The 19,131-nt window shown below is 36.0% G+C and overlaps 1 protein-coding gene across 5 annotated transcripts in view; it reads left to right on the forward strand.

Annotated features, from left to right (window-relative positions):
- Positions 1 to 19,131, forward strand: part of DNAJC13 (DnaJ heat shock protein family (Hsp40) member C13) — a 119,815-nt gene that overhangs the window by 11,373 nt on the left and 89,311 nt on the right. For 4 of the 5 annotated variants that reach the window (XR_002824859.1, XM_023735951.1, XM_023735950.1 and 1 more), the window contains exon 2: positions 6,442 to 6,522. Coding sequence is in view for 4 of the 5 variants with exons in the window: in XM_023735951.1 (XP_023591719.1) it covers positions 6,455 to 6,522 (68 nt within the window). In the remaining variant the exon portion in view is untranslated. Of the gene's footprint in view, positions 1 to 1,021; positions 2,541 to 6,441; positions 6,523 to 19,131 lie in introns of those variants that run through there. The other variant, XM_023735949.1, reaches the window with a different exon arrangement.

The following is a 19,131-nucleotide window of genomic DNA, read 5'->3' on the forward strand; positions in this document are numbered from 1 at the left end:
ATATATACTATGTGTATATATTATATATAATATATAAATATAATAGTTTATAAAAACATCCCTTAAATATATACTATGTGTATATAGTATATATAATAATAACTCTCATAAACTATAATAACATCCCTTAAATGTAGGAAATCAAATTCATTCTGATTGTGTAATTACGAATCTGTCATTGACAGCATGTTCCTGGATTAATTTAAAACAACTAGCTCCAACTATTATCTTTACTGGGAAGGATGACTAGGAACTAGCTTATGGAGCCCTGGTGGTGCAGTGGTTCAGAGCTTGGCTACTAACCAAAAGGTTGGCAATTCAAATCCACCAGCCGCTGCTTGGAAACCCTATGGGGCAGTTCTGCTCTTGTTCGATAGGGTCGCTGTGAGTTGGAATAGACTTGACAGCAACAGGTTTGGTTTTTTGATGATAGTTTATGTAATAATAAACTAGAATATAATAAAGTTTAAGTTAAGCTCATAGACTGTGGAGTTTAGTAAGTTGAGTCCAAAGTCTGGTCCAGCCACTTATCAACTCTGTGACCTTGGGCAAGTGATCTAATTTCTCTAAATCTCAGTTTTCTTGTCAGTAAAATGAGGATCATCATACCTCTACCACAGGGTAGTTGTGAGGATAAATTGAAATAAATAAATGATCAATACCTAGCCCAATCACTAACGTGTTGAGTACACAATAAAAGCAAGTTGTTGCATAATTTCAGGACATGACAGAATTTTACATTAGGTCACCCACTCAAACTTCAGGATAATCTTTTAAGAATGTTCAAAATGAAAAAGCATCTTAATTTCTATTTTGAGGCCATGCAGACCCTCTGATCGCAGCATTGATTATCTCATTATTTCTAGGGTTGACTTGCCTATATAGGTGAGTGTCTCCTCCATCCCTTACCTCTCAAGTATGTTGTTGTGTGCCATTGAGTTGATTCCGACTCATAGTGACTCTTTTGGACAGAGTAGAATTGCCCCATAGGATTTCCTAGGCTGTAATCTTGACAGGAGCAAATAACAAGGTCTTTTCTCCTGCGGAGCAGCTGGTGGGTTCTAACTGTTAACCTTTTGGTTAGCAGGCGAGAGCTTAACTGTTGCACTGCCAGGACCCCTTCTGTCAAATATGCCCCTTCCTAAATGTAACATGACTGAAGCCTAGCTTTTCATATACAGGAGTAATTTTCTTCCATAAAGAGCACTTCATTTTACTAGTCTTTTTTTGTTACTTAGAATTGGAAGCAAAGTAGCAATAGCACTTGTTGCTTCCTAAAATATTAGAGACAGAAAATTATCAGGTGTGCTGATGTTGACCACAGGAGCTTCTAGTATCTATGGGATTGAAGTACTTCTTTACTCCATTTTTTTTTTCTATCAGTATTATAATCTACACAAAAAATACAGTATTTCTACCTGGCCAGGTAGTCAGTAGTTTATTTTAATATTACTAGGTTATATATTTTCTCCCTTCATCTGTTCCTAACCCAAGAACTCTGAAGTCTGGTGCTTTTAACACCCGCAAGTTCGTAAGTCTTCTAAAGGTTGTAGATAAGCCTTCTTGATGCAAACTTAGTTCCCCTCCTAAAAGATCTGCTTATTTTGAGTTACATATCCCCCTAATCAGTGATACCTAGGAGGTCATGCTTTAGGCTTGCATTTTTTTTTTTGTTGTTGTTGTTTAATTCTTAAATTTGCTTTTTTATTAATTGTGAGATTAGTTTGCCTTTTTCCCCCCTGTGGATTATTAGGGATTGCCTGTATTCCTTCTGGGCCATGCCTTAAGTCCTATGTGGTTTTCATTTTAAAATCTTTTGATATTTCTCTCCCTTTTATTTTAATTTTAAAGTCCCTTGATGATATCAGCCAGTCTCCACTCAAACACATTTTCTTCTCAGTTTTCCCAAGATTTAGGCTCTTGGGACAGAGTCTGATATCTTAAAATCCAGGAATCCAAATCTCAATCCTGAATATCAGTCATTCACTTTTTCTGTCTTCTTTTCTCTTCCATTGTTCCAATCTTTAGTCATAGTGTATAAAGGAAAAACAACAACAAAAACCCAATCATTTGTATACCTGTATCTTTTGCTTTTTTGACAGGTCCTCAAAGATGCTACCCAGGTTTCTTTTCAACAAAATTATTTATTGCAAATGCCTCAGAAAGCAGGAATAATGTTTAATAAATCCTTGTTGGCTGACGCTCTCATCCCAGAATACACAGTCTTGAAAAAATAAACCAAAAAAATCCAGCATACCAACTGTCAGGACTATATTTAGTTGTTTCCATACTCATTAGTAGAAAGGTGTCAGTTGACTATAAGAGAACTTTGTCCTCTCTCGCAACAATAAACTTTTCTCTAAACTTGCTGTTACTTTTGGTTCTGTTTATTATTAGAGTATGAGTTAATGATGATTTTCCAGATCAAAAACCCTTATTTGGAAAGACCTGTTAAAGCATCAAGTTTGAAGGGGACATCAGAATTGCCCATGGGATTGCTGCATTCATTCAAATACTCACTGAGCACCTTTTTGTGTCAGGTACTGTTGTAGGCTCTGGGGATATATTGGTGAGCTAAACAGACAAAATTACCTCTCCTACTAGAAAATTCTAGTAGGATTAGATAATAGTAAACTACATTAGAATGAAAGGTGCTATGGGGCAAAAAAGAGAAGGAGTAAGAGAATAGGAAGTGTAGAGTGAGGAGCATGGTTACAATGTAAAACAAGATGTTTCGGTTAGGCTTTATTGTAAAGGTGCCATTTGAACAAAGGTTTGAAGCAGGTGAGCATATGAGCCATTTGGATATCTCAGGGAAAATCATTGTACACAGAGTGCAGGGGCTCTTTCTGATTTGCTAATACAAAAACAAGAGCAATGAAGAAAGAAATTTCAAAATACAAGTGTCTTTAAAAATGTTTTAACCACTCAGGTATATACTAAAGAGAAATGAAAACGTGTCCATGCAAAAGCTTGTATACAAATGTTCATAGTAGCATTACTCATAATTGCCAAAAAAATGGAAACAATACAAATGTCCATCAACCAGTGAACGAATAAAGAAAATGTGATCTAGTCATACAATGGAATGTTATTTGACAATAAAAAAATGAATGAAGTATGATCCATGCTATATCATGGATGAACCTTGAAAATATGCCAAGTGAGAGAAGCCGGTCACAGAAGAGCCCATATTGTATGATTCCATTTATGTGAGATGTACAGAATAGGCACATCCATAGTGACAGAAAGTAGATTAGTGGTTGCCGGGGTCTGTGGGGTAGAGAGAATGGGAGTGACAGCTAATGAGTACCAAAACAAAAAATCCGTTGCTGTGGAGTCCATTCCTACTCATAGCAACCCTATGGGACAGAGTACAACTGCCCTATAGGGTTTCCAAGGAGCAGCTGGTGAATTCGAACTGTCGACCTTTGGTTAGCAGCCCAGCTCTTAACCACTGTGCGACCAGGGCTACTAGCATTTGTTTTAGGGTGATGAAAATGTTCTAAAAATAGTGGTGATGGTTTTATAACTCTGAATATACTAAAAACCATTGAAAGTCATTTTATTCTAAATATGGAAAGAATACTTGATAGTTTTAAAAAATTACAGTGTGTAAAGGTATAAAGAAAGCTTAAGTCAACCATAATTCCAACCATTCAAATTTGCATTACTGATACTTTGGTATATATTCTGCAATATATTTTAGAGTGCATTTCTAATTATCAAGATTAGGGAGAAGATATTTTCTGAGTGAACAGTGTAAGGAAGCATTTTATAAGTAGCCTTATTTCAAAGTAGGAGAGAATACTTTGGAATTGAAAGAGCATTTCTAAGCGTGACACTAAAAGGAGAAAGGAAGATTAATATTTTTGATAGTTTAAGTTTAAAATATATGGAAAAAATATAACAGTGGCAAGTGGGGTGACAATTTGACAAGCTTCAATGCTTTAAAAATAAAAAGTCATCTTAAGTCAGTGGGAGAATAACAAGCGTGTACAGAAATAAGCAAAAGAGAAATAGTCAAGTCACAAAAACACATAAAACGACCAGAAAATTTCTAAAATTACTAAACCTTTAAACCTCACTAGTAATCAAATACAGATTTTTAAAACTGATGCCATTTTCCTCCTAATAAGGTGGAAAGTAATTAAAACAACTATACCTAGTATTGGAAGAGTTGTGGAAAAACTTGTGGATATTTAAATTGTAGGAGAATATTCTGGCGGGATGCATCAGAGCCTTAAAAGTTTATACCCAGTAATTTTACTTCTGATAATTGATCTTTTGGATAGAATTAATTAGAGCTAGCTACCAAGATATCTATTGCAATGTGGTATAAAATAGTCAAAGACTGTCAGACATCCTAAATGTTTACTATCAGTATATGTTCTGCATCACTTCTTAAACTATTTGTGGTGTAAAGGGCCTTTTTTTTTTTTTTTTTTAAATTCCATTGTGACCTGATAATTTTGCAAAATATAATAAAGAATTGTTAGGAAAACGAAAGAATTAAACAAATGAAATTAAAATACAAACCCAAATTATTCTTCGATTTAGCGGAGCTAAAAGTACATTGCAGTAAGTAAATCTGAACAAACTTAGGGATAAAGGATTTTCTGAAACCATACGTGTTGTTCACTGACAGTGAGTAATGTAGGAAATTGCTATTACACACAGCTTATTTGCTGTTCTGCAGTTTAAACAAAGGTTGAGTGAAATAACGATTCTCATATAAATGCCTGTATACAAACTTTGAACCACACTGTGAATATTGATGTTTAAAATTTTTTTTTTTATTGTACTTCAGGTGAAGGCTTACAGAACAAATAGTTTCTCATGAAACAGTAGTACACATATTGTTTTATCAGTGTTTAAAATTTTTAACGTGAAAAGCAAGCTTGCCTCTTGCTTGTTTATCTAAACTAGGTTGCATGATGATAATGCTGCTTTCAGAGAATAATGTATATTTAATCTGCTTCTATATTTTGTTTTAGTAACATTTATAGTAGTAGAGAAACCAGTCTCAGTGGTGTGTTGACTGAAATGGAGGAAGAGATTTTATAGCAGTTTTAGCAAGCTCAGCATATTCATTTCTACCTTTTATTCCAGTTGAAGCAAATGATGCAGTATTTTCAAAATTTATCTTCAGTCTTTCATCCGTAGCCATTTCCAACAATTTGTCCTGTAAAGTTAGCAAAATTTAAATTTTTTGATGAAGGAAGTGGATTCTGGATTTTATACACTTCTGGGTTACATTTAACTAATCTTAAAATATTGTAGGTAACTTGGTTCTACTGCATGTGACTGTTAGGTAGTCCACTGGTCTATATTCTGTTCAACTGGAGGAGTCCACTAACCAAACTGCTATCAAAGTTTCTAAATGTTTATTCTCAATTTCTGTGCATATTTCAGTGTGGCCCAGTGATAGTTTGCAACTGCACTTTAAGTTGCACTGTTCTACTATATTCGTACAATGCAATATCAATACTTTTCTCACACAATATTTTATTCCCTGGGAAAAGGTTAATATTCTGTGAAAACAGGTTAAGCAGTACAAATGACATACTCTTAATTTTGTAAAACAAAATAAAAGAAGGGAGGCTGGAGTGGTTATCTTTGGGTGCTGGAATGAAAAATGATTTGTTATTTTCTGTATATTGTACATTTCTTACTGGGGACATACATTGCTTTTAAAATGAGAAAATTGTTATTTTTAAGTCAAGGCTTAAGTAGACCCTTTTCAAAGTGATAGTGAAGCAAAGTGACTGGTACTTAACAGTTTAATGAAAAATTTTGGAATTGGTTAGATATTAAGTGTCCATTGTGTTAGATACTAAGTGTGTTAGATATTAAGTGTCCATTGTATGCCAAGGGATTGCTTGGCAATGGGAATTTTAAAGATTCATTTAATTTATCAAATATTTTTATAAGAGTTCTTACAGTGGGAGTGTTGAAAGAAGGTTAATTCTTGTACTCAAGATACCCAGTCAGCTAGGGGAGAGAATTTGTCAGATAATCACAACACCAAACCCATTGCCATAAAGTCGATTCTGACTCATAGCGACCCTATAGGACAGAGTAGAATTGCCACATAGGGTTTCCAAGGCTGTAATCTTTATGGAAGCAGACTGCCACATCTTTCTCCCACAGAGCAGCTGGTGGGTTCGAACCACCTACCTTTTAGTTAGCAACCAAGCTCTTAACCACTGCGGCGCTAGGGCTCCTTAGATAATCACAGTAGGTTGTGACAGAGGAGTGACAGGACCAGTCCCTCTCCTTAAAAACCTTATGGTCCTATAGAGGATGTTGCGCCTTATAATGAGTGCTATATTGTAGGCAACGAAAGTGAGAGAGAGACTGTACATTTAGTATAGAAGTTTCAGGAAAAACTCCAAGAATATATCACCCTACTAAATTCACCCATATTTTATCTTTCAGGTTTCAGCACAAAATGAATATAATTAGGGAAAATAAGGATTTGGCATGTTTCTATACAACAAAACATTCATGGAGGGGAAAGTAAGTATTCCTATTGACTTTATTTTTCTGTGCTTCTGTGAAGTGTTACTTTAAATATTACTGTTTCAGTATCTTGAATGTATCCCACATAACTCACTAACGCTGTTCAGCACCTCTCTTCTGAAAAGATTATGTGCATATTTTAAATGCATATGCTTCATTTAGAATGAACATTAAACAATTGTTCTTTTTGCTTTTGGCATTTCTGGTTTTCTATATCTGTCTTGGGAAAGAGTTTGGTAAGAATTAAAAATAACAGTTAAAGGAAAGTAAACCAGTTATCCACCCTCTTGGATGCTGTCAAAGAATGATGAGGTTATACAGTAGGAACAAGAGTGCTGACTCCTCAACTTTATTGCCCAAAGACTAGCCTGTGTGTGATCAACACATTTTCATATCTATTTGATGGTCAGAGAAAATAATGCCATTAATTCTAGTGAGGTTTATAGTCTTTCTTTAGGCCTGAAATGAAATTTAAAAGTTGGATTTGATCTTTTCTTTTCCTTGAGAAGGAGCAGTTAACATTTTTTAATACTTGTCTAGTCAGATCAAGGTGTAGATGTCTTTGCTTCATCTCGGTAAAATGTATGGTAATTCCTGCTCCTAAGATTGCTGTGAGGATTAAATGAAGAAGTGATACAGAGTATTCGAAGGTTTTTAGATTGTGCCTCAAATACATTGAGTGTTCATTGAATGGTTCCTTGTGGACCCTTAGGAAGAAAACTTAGTCCTTTGAGTAGTCGAGAGTAAAGTTAGTGTTGCACAGTTTGACAGATAGGTGGCTACTTTATTCCAAATTAGGCCTCATGGTAGATAAAACATGACACGTACACGAGGCTATCATTTTTGTTCTTACTCTTAACTTTAAAATTTTTAGGTAATAGAGAGTGTGGTAACTTCTCAGAATGATGCAATATCTGAAGTTTGTTATATTTCTGGTTTTCTTTAGCAAACTATAATTTTGAAAGATTTGAGTGTTTGACATTGTTCCCTTTTAGTAGTACAATTGTATGAGCTCCTAAATTAGAGGGCATCATTGTTACCCTTGAAGAATACTTGTCTCTAATATTTTTCTCCAGTTAATTTCATTGAGCCAAGTTAGAGAAAAAAATTGGCGTACTCAGGGTAGTATGGGTCTCTTTAGTTCTTTGGATCAGCCTTAAAAAAACGTTGTATCCCTATTTATTTCTCAAGTAGCAGATTGCTCTGGTCATCATAATATAACTTCTGTTTTTAATATGATTATAGCATACTGATGCATTAATTCTAAAGAACAAACTTACTGTAATACTTTTTGCTTTGTGAGTGTTTAGGGTAATTGTGATCATCTGGATTTTTTTTTTTAATGTTCTCAGTAGTGAATAAGACTTAAGACAATCCTTTTTTTTTTTCCTTTCTTGCTAAAAATTTGGAGAACTATTTCTGAACACTTACTGCAATTCTTTTCTGTCATTCTCACGTTGAAGCTTTTTTGTTTTTATCACACTTTGTTGAAATATAATTTACATGTCATAAAAATTCAACCTTTTAAAGTGTGTGATTCAGTGGTAAACGAATAATTTCTTATATAAGGATCAGCACAAAGCTGGTTCTTGATGAGGCAGAGGTTGAAGATGTCCCAAATGTCCAACTTTTCCAAGCTGCTGTACCACTCCATCATCTCTAACATCGACTATACCCTATCCCCAGTACTCTCCCTCCCGTCTTTCGGTTCCCTAATTTGCTGCAACATCTCACACAACTCACTTAACTGTATAAAGGAAATGGCTTACATAGTTGTGGAAGCTGGCAAGTCACAAATTCATAGGTCAGGCATAGGCTTCTCCCTGGCCCTCAGTCTCTGCCCAAAGGCACTCAGCTTTCTTGCTCTGTGGGCTGGGAAGCCCACTCCACCATCTCCTGCCGGTGTCTCCTGGCTTGGTGGTGGGCTCTTGTCTCTGCTCTGGAATTGGCTCTCTTTAAGGCAAAACTGACCAATCCCCTTAGTGGGCTATAATTATTTGCACAGTCCCGCCCAGTCACCTGGGTGGGAGTTACATGACCCTAGCGAGAAAGGCCACACTAAGTAATTCATCACACTGCAAGTGAGTTTTAGTATATTCACGTAGTTGTACAACCATCACCACTAACAATTTTTAGAACATTTTCCCTGCCTCACAAACTTGTACCCATTAGCAGTCGCTCCTCATTTACCTCTCTTCCAGCACCTGGCAACCACTAATTTATTTTCTCTTTGGATTTACCTATTTTAAACATCTCATATAATATGTGGTCTTTTGTGACTGGCTTCTTTTGCTTGGTATGACGTTTTCAAGTTTCATCCATCTTGTGACATGGATCACTGCTTCATTATTTTTTATTGCCAAATAGCATCCCATTTTGTGGATATACCACATTTTATTTATCTGTTCATCAGTTGATGGACATTTATGTTGCTTCCACTTTTTGGCTATTATGAATAATGCTGTTGTGAACATTCTTGTACAAGTTTTTGCATGGATATGTTTTCATTTATCTTGGGTATATATCTAGGAGTTGGAATTGATGGGTCAGGTGGTAACTCTTTGTTTAACTTTTTCAGGAAAGCCAAACAATTTCCAAAGTAGCTGCAATATTTTATAATGTATGAGGGGTCAGTTGCTCTACATCCTCACCAACATGTGTTATTGTCTATTTTAGCCATCCTAGTGGGTATTAAAGGAGCCCTGATGGCCCAGTGATTAAGTGCTCAGCTGCTAACTGAAGGGTCAGCAGTTCCAACCCACCAGCCACTCCGTGGGAGAAGGATGTGGCATTCTGCTTTCTTAAAGATTTACAGCCTTGGAAACCCTATGGGGCAATTCTACTCTGTCCTATAGAGTTGATACGACTCGACGGCAATGGGTTTTTAATGGGAATGGGTATTAAGTGGTATCTCATTATGGTTTTGGTTTGCATTTCCCTAATAACCAATGTTGTTGAGCATCTTTTCATGTGGTTATCAGCCATTTGTTTATCTTCTTTGGAGTAATGTCTATTCAAATCATTTACCCATTTTTTAATTGGGTTATTTGTCTTTTGTCATTGAGTTGTTCTTCATATATTCTAGATACAAGTCTTTTATCAGATATATGATTGGCAAATATTATCTATCATTCTTTGGATTGTCTTCTCACTTTTGAATTAGAAAATTTTAAATTTTTATAAAGTTCAGTTTATTTTTTCCTTAGTTGCTTATGTTTTTCATGTTACGTCTAAGAAACATTGCCTAGTCCAAGTTCTCAAAAAGATTTTATAGTTAAGCTCTTAATTTTCTGCTGTGATCCACTCTGAGTTAATTTTTGAGTCAATGGTGTGAGGTATGGGCCCAAATTGATTATTTTGCATGTGGATATCCAGTTGATCCAGTACCATTTGTTCTTGAAAAAAATCTGCTCTTTCCTCATTAAATTGTTTTGACTCTCTTGTCTCAATTCTATTCCATTGATCTACATGTCTTTCCTTATGCCTATACCATATGGTCTTGATTAGTGTAGATTTATAGTAAGTTTTGGAACGAAGAAATATGGGTCCTCCTACTTTGTTCTTCTTTTTCAACATTGTTTTGGTTTTTCTGAGTCCCTTGTATTTCATTATGAATTTTAAGGTCAACTTGTCAATTTCTATTAAAAAAAACAGAACAGAGTTTTGGTAGGGATGGCATTAAATCTGTAAATCACTTTGGGGAATATTGCCATCTTAATGTTATTAAACTTATCATGGATAAAGTTTTTTTTTTGGAATTTTTTGGTGAAGCCATATTTTTTCACTAATGAAGTAGATGCTGAATCATTGTTTGTTGGTAATTTTTTGTTGTTTGAAAAAATGGGGTGCTCGTTGCCAGTAAGACGTATCAGTCTCATGTTACATGAAACACATCACGTATGTGGGACATGTCAGTCTTGGTTACACTTAAGCCATAGAATATCTTACTCTCTAAAATACTAAATAAACATCGCACTTGCTGCACATAATTGTTATCAGTTTGATTTAGAGTGAGCCGTATTGATACCACGTTCCATGAAGCACAGCACACACGTGGGACATATTGGTACCTGGTACGATGGCCCAGGAAGTGGATCACAAACAGTTTTCACCCAAAAAATAACTAATTTACTGGTGTATTTCCAAATACCGGTAACCATACTGTCATGGATTGAATTATGTCCCCCAAAAAATGTGTGTTTCAATTTGGCTGGGCCATGATTCCTGGTATTGTGTGATTTTCCTATATGTTGTAAATCCTGCCTCTATGATGTTAATGAGGGAGGATGGGTGGCAGTTGTATTAGTAAGGCAGGACTCAGTCTACAAGATTGGATTGTGTCCTGAGGCAATCTCTTTGAGATATAAAAGACAGAAGTGAGCAGAGAGACAGGGGGACCTCATACCACCAAGAAGGCAGTGCCAGGAGCAAGAGCATGGACCCCATTGGACCCGGGGTCCCTGCCAAGAGAAGCTCCTAGTCTGGGGGAACATTGATGAAAAGGCCGACAGAGAGACAAAGCCTTCGCCTGGAGCTGATGCCCTGAATCTGGACTTGGAGCCTACTTTACTGTGAAGAAATAAATTTCTCTTTGTTAAAGCCATCCATTTATGTTATTTCTGTTGTAGCAGCACTAGATAACTAAGACACATACCTTCCCAGTAACACAAAGGAAATAGTAAACATACTTGGAAGGGTTATCTCCCTGTACAGAAACCAAAACGGAAGTTTCACATAATCACTCCTCCAAGAAGCATCCCTGCATACGAATGGCTCTCAACACTCAGATGTGGTGTAAACCAACTTCCTTGGTTTTTAGGCAGTTGCACCAGTATCCGTCATGATGCTGGAACATACTAAAGTGGCTCAAATGCCAGTAAATAAACCTCCAGGGGCAGAAAATGTAACAGCGGCTTATGTATCCCATGATCCATGAAAGGGTTAAGTCTTCTAATGCATGAACAAGGGCCGTCCTTCCATTGATTTAAAAACCAGTTGCTGTCGAGTCAACTCCAACTCATGGTGACCCCATGTTTGTCAGAGTAAACTGTTCTTTAGAGTTTTCAATGGCTGATTTTTTTGGAAGTACATTGCCAGACTTTTCTTCTGAGGCACCTCTGGGTAGATTCAAACCTTCAACCTTTTGGTTAGCAGCCAGCCATGTTAACCATTTACACCTCCCAGGGGCTCTCCATTTATTTAGATCTTTAATTTCTTTTAGCAGTGTTTTATTGTTTTCAGTGTACATACCTTGAAGCTTTTAAATTCTCCCTGAAAGTTCCTACATTTCCACATAGTGGCTTATTTCATTGGGTTGTGTACACTTTTATGTAGCACTGAACCTTTTTTAAATACTTAAACCTATTTTATATGGCCAAACTCTAAAGTATTTCTCAGGACATTCTAATGTAAAAAATAAATGGCCAACATGAAAAACTTCTTATTGTTTCCGAGTTGCTGACCAAACTTCCTCTCTGGAAACATGTCCATATACAACAAATTTTGCATGTGTTTTTGGGGGTTTAGAGCCCTAGTTTTAGAGATTACATGCATATGTACATGTTGTAAACTAACTCCCAATATTTTAGGAAAATGTTCTTGATAATGGCAATGAAGACGAATATTTTTCTTTTCTTCATCTGCCTAAATTAAAGATAACCTCTCCAGATATTCCCTTTTAGAATATTCATGTGACCCATTTCTGTTACCTTGGGGTGTTTTCACTGTGCCTCACTTGGCAGCCAACACTCTTGCTCTTATTAATGCAGGTTCATTCAGTTCCAGTATAGAGTCTTTGACTGGCAAAGTAGCCTTTCTATGCTTACCATTTTCCCCACTTGTCAGCTATGTAATTTAATTATAGGTGTGTTCTGGGAGGAACAGCAAGGGGGAGCTGATTTCAGGGAAAACACTTTTATTTCATGAAAGAGCAAAATTTCCTTTTTGGCCTTAGCAGGCCGTTTCAGACAGGAAGGAAGGTGCAGATGTTTCAGATAAACAGAAGTGTAAATTTTATGGCAAACTTCAGAGTAATATTCAAAATCTAGGCTCTTAAAGTGTTTGGATGGAAACTGCAGATGGCTGTGAATCACTTTAATAATTGCATACATTAATTGTAGCAAATTCTCTGAATTTAGGAGTAACATTTTAGTATCTGAACAGGATTCCAGCCTCTCAGCACATTGGTATGTATGGTGTTCAGTTTGTGGAAATTCAGTGACAGATGCCCACCACGTTAACAGGCAGTCTGTAATGATCGGATGCAGGGAGGTGGAGTTGAGAGAAAATAAAGCTGGTGAATTTTTGATACCTTTTTTATATGTAGGAATAGAGTCCTACAAGAGCAGAGGTCTCATAACTGCCTGGCATTTATACATCTCACCAATAGTAATAACCCTAGGAGTCTTGAGTTTTTTTTTTTTTTCCCCCTTGCTTTGTCTCAGCTATTGACCCTCCCAGCCCCTAAACCTCAGATGAGCCCATTTTGAATTTTCTTTGTATTACTTTTTGTGGTTATTATCCAGCATTCTGATAACTTAAACATCTTCTACCCATCAGTACAAATGGGATCACATCTCCTTTATAGGAATTTTATATTTTACACACAGTATTGTACTAAAAGTTAGCTTCATCTGAGCTGGAAAAAATTTGGACATTGCATCACAGAATTAAAGTCCTTAAAACAGAACATTTCATGGGATGCCCTTTATTTTCTCAGGGAGAATTGGGACATTTTATTTCTGAGTCCTTGGGACAAATATTTGCAGAGTATTTCCTGTCCAGTTTTTCTTTCTCTTTTCTGAGGAGTACAAATTTCAGTATGAACAAACCCTCTTAGGTGGAACTAGTCTTTCAAGTGGAATTTGACCAGAATTAGACTATCCTGGTGATACAACATGATGAATGATCTGCTTGTGATTTCTGAGACATAATTCATCACCCTTTTCCATTTCTATTTGTTACATTTTCTTTCCTTCCACTTATCTCTTTCTCTTTATTTTCTGAGTCTATATTCACTATCTCCCAATTTTTCTATTGCTCCCTTACTCATTTCTCAAATCCCATAGGAACTCTTCTCTCCAAGGTTACTGGTGTACTCCAAATCATCCTGTCCAATGGCATTTTCTCAGTCTGACTCTTGAACCTTTTAGCAGCATTTGATACTGACCATCTCTTCCTTCTTGAAGCTCTCTTCATTTTTCTTTGATGTTATCAGTGCTATGTAAGTAGAAGGCTATTAATGTTTCCCTTCCCTTTCTAGTAGTATCTTATTTAAACTGCTTTGTATATGTTTTTATTCCATATCTGACTACTTTTTCTTCTCCTGTCACCCTTAAATTCATCTCTTCCCCAAGGTTCTGGCATTGGTACTCTTCCACTCCACTCTCCCATTTTTTCCCTCTCTATTTGGTGGTTAGTTCCCCTAAACTTTTTCTTTTGGGTTTTCCAGAAATTTAAATGTGCAACTTTATGGCCTTACTTTTCCACAGTCTTGATCTTTTTGAGGCCTGGATAGATACATTTTGATATATTTGGCCTAGTAGATGGGCCTCTTAGTCTTTCTCTTGCAATACTTTTTAAAAAAAACTTTGAGTAGTCCCTTGGAAATAGAGATGGAAAAAAACTATCAGTGGTAGTATGCAGTACTGAAAACAGGAAACTTTCAGGGGGTGGGAGGGTGATATAAGTCAGCTAGTAGATGCTCAAATATTTGAATGCATTCTTTTTTTTATAACAGATATCTCTTCAAATAAATATGATTGCATTTATTGTATTTCTCTCCCCTGATATATAATCATGGTGTTTGTATGGCAGGAAGTAATGAGTATTCTACCCTGAGCTTTACTTTAATAGATTCAAAGAATTTGCACTTCTTGAACGAATACAGTGAAAAAATTGATCAGAAATTGCATATTCTTTTGATTATTCCTGATTATTCTTTTTCTTGATTATTTTTGCTGGTGAAAGAAACTTTAGATCTGGTGGCACATAATGCTTCTATCTATCCTTGGAACACAGAATAATCTGTCATCAAAAACAAGCATAAAGATTGATGTAAAAAACAGACTGATGTTCATTTTTGTATGAACTCGGGAACCGGCAGTGACTCTGTTGACCTACTCTTGGCTTCTAGCAGACTGTTTCCAGGAATAACTCAAATATTGGTCCAGTTAAATAACATCATTATTTCTGCTCTTGAAATTCCTTATTCATTGTCCAGCTTTCATATGCCTATGAGGCGATTGAAAACACCTTGGCTTGGGTTAGGTGCACCTTAGCCTTCAAGGAGACATCTTTGCTTTTGAACATTTGAAAGAGGTCTTTTGCATTAGATTTGCCCAGTGCAATATGTCATTTGATTTCTTGACTGCTGCTTCATGAGTGTTGATTGTGGATCCAAGTAACATGAAATCCTGGACAACTTCAGTCTTTTTTCTGTTTATCATGATGTTACTTATTCTTGTTACTTTGAAGTTATTTCGATGTCTGAGTTAGATAAATAATAAGTAAAATGTTGGGAGGAAGCTAAGTCTGTAAAGGACTGACTCCTTGTTCACTTGTCATGTCATTGAACTAGCACAATGTTATGTGCTCATTTAATGTTGGGTCAATGCATAGTATGACTTCTTCATACAATACCTGCTCTAACATGTTAGTTTTCTTTTCTTTAAAAAAAATTTTTGCCGTATGAAAAAATATCATGTTAAAAAAAATTGTTTCAAAGGGGAATGCTGTATTCATAAAGATTAGAAAGTTTAAGAATGGCACAACATATTTTTATTTGCAGGAATTAAAAAATTACAGAAGTGTATTTGTTTTAATATGTTAATATAAGTTTAGTCTGTCTATAAAAAAAGAAAAAATCTAAACATCACCTATCAAATCCATAACTTGATTCCATCCACAGGTTTTACTTCGGTGATCTTCTTTGCTTTCAGGTGATCTTACTCATGTCCACCAGCACTGTTATTGGCACATTTTTTTGCATGTTCTTATCATCTTTAGTGAGTCCTGGTGGCACAGTGGTGACACGCTTGGCTGCTAACCAAAAGGTCAGCAGTTCGAACCCATCAGCCACTCTGCAAGAGAAAGATGTGGCAGTCTGCTTCTGTAAAGATTTACAGCCTTGGAAACCCTATGGGCAGTTCTGCTCTGTCCTGTAGGGTCGCTATGAGTTGGAATCGACTGGGTAGCAATGAGTTTGGTTTGGTATCATCTTTATCACCAAATGCTATGGGAATAAAATGTCCCTTAGATTAAGCAGTTTTTTTTTTTTTTTTTTTTGCCACCAACACTTTTTTATTTATTTGAACGACATTAGTTTCCTGATTGTAAATAACATTATAGGTAATGGGTAAAGTTAATCATGTTTCTTAATAATCTATCATATTAACTATTTGGATCACAAAAGTTATGAACTAGGCATACTACTCCCTATAGGCATTTAATGAGATGTATTTTAGTTTCTAAATAAAAAGGAAATAAATGCAGTAAGTAAAAATAATAATGAATATTAAATTTTCTAATTGGGGAAAAAGGTGTTTGCTTTCACATTTCTTTATATATGTGGCATCTCATAATGTAAACATTTTTCTATTTTATAATTTATGTAGCTGTATTTTTGTAGTAAGAATTTATTTTTAGTATGATACTTTTTAAAAATTAGCCAACAAGTTCATTTCAAACTCATAGAACAGCAAGTTAAATGATTGAAATTTCCAAATGACAAATTTTCTTTGCAGGTAATGAATAAAATATAAATATTTTCTGTTATAAAAATATGAACTTAGTCTTTTTCTGATGATATTATACTTATGAATAAAAAATTGGTATAAAATTAGTTGCTGCTTGACTTATATTCTGTTTTAAAAAGCAAGAGTAAACTAATGCATCATAGTTGACAAACTTTATTGAACATTTGTTTTATGCCATGCTGGGTACTATGCTAGGCTTTAGAGTTTCAAAGATAAAGAAGACGTGTACTTTCCTGAATCTATGGAATCTTTGTTCTTTATGATGTAGGGTGTTTGTGACTTAATAACAGTAGCAGAAAATCTTTTAATTACAATTGTTGTGACTAACATGTGAGACCATTCAGATTTTAATCTCTAAATCTGACATCCAAAGGGGCTTTTAGGTAATCTTTGAAGGTTTATGGTAGTTATAAAGGTATTTTAAGTGACCTAGAAGTATTTGCCCTATCCTTACAGGGAATTCCAGCTGCTGGTTGGGCTAGGAAAAGGGAGAGGCATGGGGAATGCATATGGAAGAAGGAAAGTAAGCTCCCTTAAGATGTCTGTTTTCTTGTAGCTCTGAGTTGCTAGTCATGACAGTACTTTGGGCCTAATGCACAACTAACTCCAGGATCCTTTTGCTGAAAAATCTAGAATTTGCTTTGTCCAATATGGTAGCCTCTAACGACATGTGGTTATTTGAATTTAAAGAAGTTAAATTTTAAAAATCCATTTCCTCAGCCACATTTCAGATGCTCAGTAGCCACATGGGGCTAGTGTTTACCTTATTGGGTACTGCAGAGATAGAAAGTTTCAATCATTGCAGAAAGTTCTTTGGACAGCACTGATCTGGATAACAAATCCATGAGAAAGATATTCAAAAAGGCTTAGTTGTGGCAAAGGAGACTAGCATTGAATTGAAAAGAATGTTTTCTTAATTGATCCTCTAGGGTTATTTGGAACTTGCAGGCTTTTAATGCATATCCTTTGTACTCCCAGAGTTTAAAAAAAAAAAGCTGTATTTCAGGATTGTAAAGATTTGCATGTTTGACTCAGGATGATGCTGAAAGTTAGAATTTGTGAGCTCATGTTTCTATCATACATTTGATTTCATTGTGTATATCTTCTAAGGCAAATATTGATTTGAACAGGATCTTATTTCTTTGTTTTGGTTCTCATTGATTGGTTATGCCTCTGAAGTTCTTAGGTTTTGGATCAATGTTTAGTCGAATCTTCATCTACTTCCCCAATTCCCTAACCCTTACCACACCCTAGAAGGCAGCAGTTTTTATATTAGAAGGAAATGCTCTCATTCTTTAGCTTCACACTCTGCCTTAGACTTTTAAAATTAGGAAAACATTTTAATACAACAGTGCTTTTTTATGAATATGATAAAAACGGAAAATCTCTCATTTTTTCCCAAAATGGAAATAACTGCTATTTTTATTATGTAAGTAATATACTGATTAGCAAAAAAAATGGACAGTAGAAAAATTAAAATTTGAAAAATCTCTCTTGATCTTAATGGGAATGTCTCTAGTTTGTTACCCTTGAGTCTGATGATGTCTATTGGTTTAAGCTAATTTGTGTCTTTTTACTTTATTTGTAGTTCAAAGCAGAAAAACATGACCCTCTCCATAGATACCAGAAAGGCATTTGTATATATAACATTTGTTTTTGATAATTTAAAAGTCTCTTACTAAAATACAAATGGATACTTCAATATCATATAAATATGATCAATTTTATTAGTGGACTTTTCTATTATTGAACTCTATGTTTTCATAAAATGAATCTTCCTTGGTCACGGTATACTGCTATTTTAATATGCTACTTGATTCTTATTGCCAATATTTATTAAAAAATATTGTGTGACAAAAAGAAATAATCTTTGTTAGTTATGAGGGATGGGAGGGGTTGGGGGGGAACTAAATAGACAATAGGTAGGTGGTGGCTTTGGTGAAGGGTAAGACAGTACATGGTGCTGGGGAGGCCAGCACAGCTTGTACAGGGAGGGGTCGTGGAGGCTCCATGGACACATCCAGGCTCCTTGAGGGACTGAGTTGCTGGGCAGAGGGCTGTGGGGACCATGGTCTTGGGGAACATCTAGCTCAGTTGGCATAACACAATATATAAGGACAGTGTTCTACATTCTACCTTGGTGAGTGGTGTCTGGGGTCTTAGAAGCCTGTAGGCAGCCATCTAGGATACTCCACTGGTCTCACCCATTCAGGAGCAAGGGAGAATGAAGAGAATAAGATACAAGGAAAGGATTAGTGCAGGGGACTGATAGACCATGGCCTCCATGACCTCCACCAGACTGAGTCCAGTACAGCTAGATGGTGCCTGGCTACCACCACTGACTTCTCTGACCGAGATCACAACAGAGGGTCCTGGACAGAGCTGGAGAAGGATGTAGAAGAACAAAATTCTAGCTCACAGAAAAAGACCAGATTTACTGGCCTGACATACTGGAAAAACCCTGAGAGTATAGCCCCCGGACACTCTTTTAGCTCAGAGGTGAAGTCACTCCCGAGGTTCACTGTTCAGCTGGGGATTAGACAGCCCCATAAGGCAAAACGAGACTAATGAGGCACAGCAGTCCAGGGACAAGGACTAGAAGCCAGGAGGGGACCACAAAGCTGGTGATAGGGAAGCCAGGGTTGAGAAGGGACAGTGTTGATATGTCATGAGGTTGTTAACCATTGTCGTAAGGCAATATGTGTACTGTTTAATGAGAAACTATTCTGTAAACCTTCACCTAAGGTACAAAAAAAAAAAAAAAATACCTATGTGAGATCAAATTGACAACAGCAACTCAAAAGGTTTGATGGGAAGCCTAGGGGACAGTGAGTAGAAGATAATGGTGATG

Source organism: Trichechus manatus, unplaced genomic scaffold, assembly GCF_000243295.1.
Source record: "Trichechus manatus latirostris isolate Lorelei unplaced genomic scaffold, TriManLat1.0 scaffold00084, whole genome shotgun sequence".
NCBI classification, from domain to species: Eukaryota; Metazoa; Chordata; class Mammalia; order Sirenia; family Trichechidae; genus Trichechus; species Trichechus manatus.